This window comes from Pinus tabuliformis, chromosome 7, assembly GCF_031772625.1.
Source record: "Pinus tabuliformis cultivar Carrire ecotype Pingquan chromosome 7, CPIR1, whole genome shotgun sequence".
In the NCBI taxonomy this organism is placed as follows: domain Eukaryota; kingdom Viridiplantae; phylum Streptophyta; class Pinopsida; order Pinales; family Pinaceae; genus Pinus; species Pinus tabuliformis.
Window position 1 is genome coordinate 974,321,894 of NC_142293.1, and position 3,937 is coordinate 974,325,830.

At 39.0% G+C, this 3,937-nt stretch overlaps 1 protein-coding gene across 1 annotated transcript; it reads right to left on the minus strand.

Annotated features, from left to right (window-relative positions):
* Window positions 1-2,509: 2,509 nt before the first annotated feature.
* Window positions 2,510-3,079, minus strand: LOC149250864 (RNA-dependent RNA polymerase 1-like). The gene has a single exon (XM_089453773.1). The coding sequence runs from the start codon at window positions 3,077-3,079 to the stop codon at window positions 2,510-2,512; it is 570 nt and encodes a 189-aa protein (XP_089309899.1).
* Between the last annotated feature and the right edge of the window lie 858 nt (window positions 3,080-3,937).

Below are 3,937 nucleotides of genomic sequence, written 5' to 3' on the forward strand. Positions count from 1 at the left end.
TTTCATTTTTTACAATGGGAGTTAGAAGAACCTAACCACCAAGGACATTAAGAGAATGAAATAGCCAATAGTACCAGTACCACATCCCCAACCATACACTAATGGTTGGTTGATCCAAAGACGAGACAACAACATTAGCCAACAATATCATCTGTCCTACGTCATCAAGCCCTTCAAAGATGATGTATTGTCTAATGTTGTCTAGATGCCCAAACTCCACCTAAATGATGGTCTAGGGACCACTTGCACGGAATGATGCATTATAACATAAAGGTTTGCACTCTCTTGATCCTATTTTAGTTAGATCGAAGCAAGGTAGCCCCCTAGACCTTTGAACCATAAAGGACCATGGGTTTGATAATTGTATCTAAAAGGTGCATCTTGGATGAGATGTCTTGAAAGTGACCTTGGAAGTAGTGTCAGTCTAGAAGGGTAAGGGATCCATATGCCTCAATGATTCATAATGAGAAGGCATGCCTGAAGCTCAAGTAAGGGCCAACAAGATTAAAAAATTGTCATTGAACCCCCGTGTTGGTGTATAATGTGGTAACCTCAATCTCTTCCCCCAAAAATTGAAAGTGGAATTCAGAAAGGGCCCACTATAATGCATGGAAGTTCTTTACTTTCGTTTTACCAAGGTTAAAACATATAAATTGAAGATCTCGAAACCATGAAGGGACATCTAGTTGTCTCTACAACCCCTTAGGAGAAAAGTCCATGAGGATCACTTGATCAACAAATAGAAGGATAGATATCAACACATGGTAAATAAGGCAACCATCCCTCCCTAGACATGCCCTACAAGAAATTACCCAAACTTACCAATATACATCCCAAACAAAACTAGGGAGAGAGGAGATCCTTACTTGACCCCATTGGTGCTCCTAATGAAATCAAAGAGGTAATGCATAATGCATAGTGTGGAGACAACAAAGGACCAACTCATAAAGTCTCATGATAGCCATAAGCACCAATGAAATCAAATAGGTAATGCATAGTGTGGAGACAACAAAGGACCAACTCATAAAGTCTCATGATAGCCATGAAGAGAGTCTCAGAAGGCCAATGTCATGTAGTCTTTGAAGTAATGTCTATCTCAAGACTAATTCAAATGCCTTAAGTATAGAAAGCAACATAATACTTTCAAAGAGAAATGACATGCCTCCTCAATAATGGTTCAAAGTGTATAGATGTGATTGGTGATTTAATACTTTGGGGAGAATCCTGCCTTGCCTCTAGCAATGAGAAGTCTCAACTTGAGGTGATTGGAAAGCCATAGATGAAGCCGTTTCCGTAGAACATGGCAAAGGTATGACTAATCATCATAGTCCTATGCTTATTTCACCTAGTTTGAAAATGAGGAGGATGATGTAGTGGGACTTGGACTTAGGAAAGCTCAGTGAACAATATAATCAATTATAAATTATTTACAAATACCCAAGTGAACAATATTACAATAAATCTCATCAGCTTACCAGCCTAAGGTATACAATTTTAGTCCTTTTGGAAGTGCAAAGCAATAAAAGGTCAGCCAAAACTAAGAATGTTAAATGCAGAGATAATAGTAATAACTAAGAATGTTAAATGCAGAGATAATAGTAATCTTATGGCAGAAGGCTGAATTTTGCAATGCTTTAAGCAAATTGAAAGCTGGATGAGCATATAACAGTATGTAGGTGGCAGTCCTTGTTATTATGTTTAGTACCAGACTGAATCGAATCTTGTGAAAAGAGAACATGTGATCTAACAGAAAATTGGTCTACCATCAGTCATTGGATGCATGTTTCAAGGTCCACCCTCGTCAACTGTACTTGCAGTAGTCAATAGCCAGGCCAGTTATTATTTAGATTCTGCACCTGTAAGCGGTAATCAATTTCTAGTCTATCTACCCTTTGCATTTTATACTCTCTACTACATATTATATTCTCTCAGTAACTAGTAGTGCCTCTGAACAAAATACCTTGATATACTACACTTGGACCTAATATTACTTTCACTTTGTTAGGAGCAATGCTGTAATGTGCACTGTATTAATAGAGCTTCCATTGCAACAAAACTATCCCATTAATCTAGGCAATAAAGCGACTAATTGCCTAAAACAAATACTTTCACTTTGTTAGGAGCAATGCTGTAATCTGCACTGTATTAAAAGAGCTTCCATTGCGACACAACTATCCCATTAATCTAGGCAATAAACCGCCTAATTGCCTAAAACAAAAGCATCCTTCTTGAAAATATAGACAATTGCGCATGCAAATACCTAGGAATAGGAATCACACTCTCTCCCAGTAATCCTAACCCCAAAGATATTATAGGACAACCATCTATCCACATTGTTTAAACCTGGTATCCAGGGGCAATGAAAAGACCATGGTGTTGAAGCCCAATTCTCAACATTGTAATTACCACAGAGAGGGATTGTCTCCATGGATACAGACCTCAATAATATAGTTAACCATTCTCTCTACAGGGCATTGTTCATACAAGCATAATGGCAAGAATTATGGTATTAAGACCTAACACACATACAAGGAAGATGCAGAGCTGAACAAACCTGAAGCAGAAGAAGCATGTTCCCATTCAGTTGCTTGCGATGATGGATGTAACGAATATCTCTAAATGAAAGCTCCATCTTGTACTCAATGTGGGGTTCATGTATATAGATGCTGACTTTTCTGGCATTCAATACAAACTCAGACACAACTTCAGTGGTGGATGACCACAAAGAATACATAATATTCTCAGAAAGCTGGCAGCCCATATGAAGCTTCACTCTTTCAAGGCGAACTGGTATACATTTTGGATTAGATATAACGTCTCTCTCTAGAAAATGGACCTTCAGTGCAACAGAGCAAAACACCAACCCACCAAGGGTGGCAATATTGAAGACCTTTGCAGCGGATTCATGGCTTTCAAATTGGACACGAGCATACATTTTTGATCTGGAAGATCTGTGTGCCCTGAACTTGCACACATACACACTCCCCTGTCCTGTAATTGCCTCCAAAAATTTCACCAGCACTTTACCAACTCGTAGTACTGGTAAATCTGATATTTGGATTGTCCGACAATCTCCCATGATCAAGCTCCAGTAACTGCAACTAGAGTGGAAGGAGCATCATTAGTGACACATGGATGGACAGAAAACATATTGAAAAAATAGATTAATTATACACAATTATGCACAATCTAGGAAGATCTGTTGCTAAGATTTTTCCTTAACAGAATGCCATGGGAGATTTTGTTTGCTAATGAGGTCAATGGAGCATTAAGTTGTCCACCAGGGTCTATGAGCTTAAATGGGATGAGTACGGTGCATGTTGTGGGCCACTGTGATTGAACAACAAACCTCTGACCTGGCATCTGCAGTGAAGAAATGTGCTCTATGTGGTTCAACCAGTAGGTACATGGGTGTTCGATACACTATAAAAAAGCATTCAAAGAGTTTGAGAAGAGACTCAATATTACTGAAGAAAAGAACTGCCACAAATTAAATTTCAGAGGAGGACTGCCATGTAATTTCCATTTCGGGAGGTATTTATGAATTTTATTGTCTCAGACATGTGAATAAATAGGTCCCCAGTCGTTCAAAGGCTCTGTACTTGCTAATTTTGCTTACCGGGATGTTGAACACACTGAATAAATAGAAAATATGAAGCAGCCATTATTACAAATACTCCCACGCACCCGCCCACATTAAGTTACTCGGGCAGAGTCATTACGCACCTTTGGACTTCTTGTAGCTGCAGGTTTCAAGCCCCTACACAGTTGGATTTGCAGAACTTGACATCAAATGACTTTGCCAACTTTTTGTCAGATACCAGATTTGCTGGAAACGCAATGAAACTGAAGACAAGCTGTTTATCCGGTCAGATGAAAAGAATTACATCAAGAAAGCAAGCTTCTACACTGCTAGCTATGGCAATTGCAGAGAGAG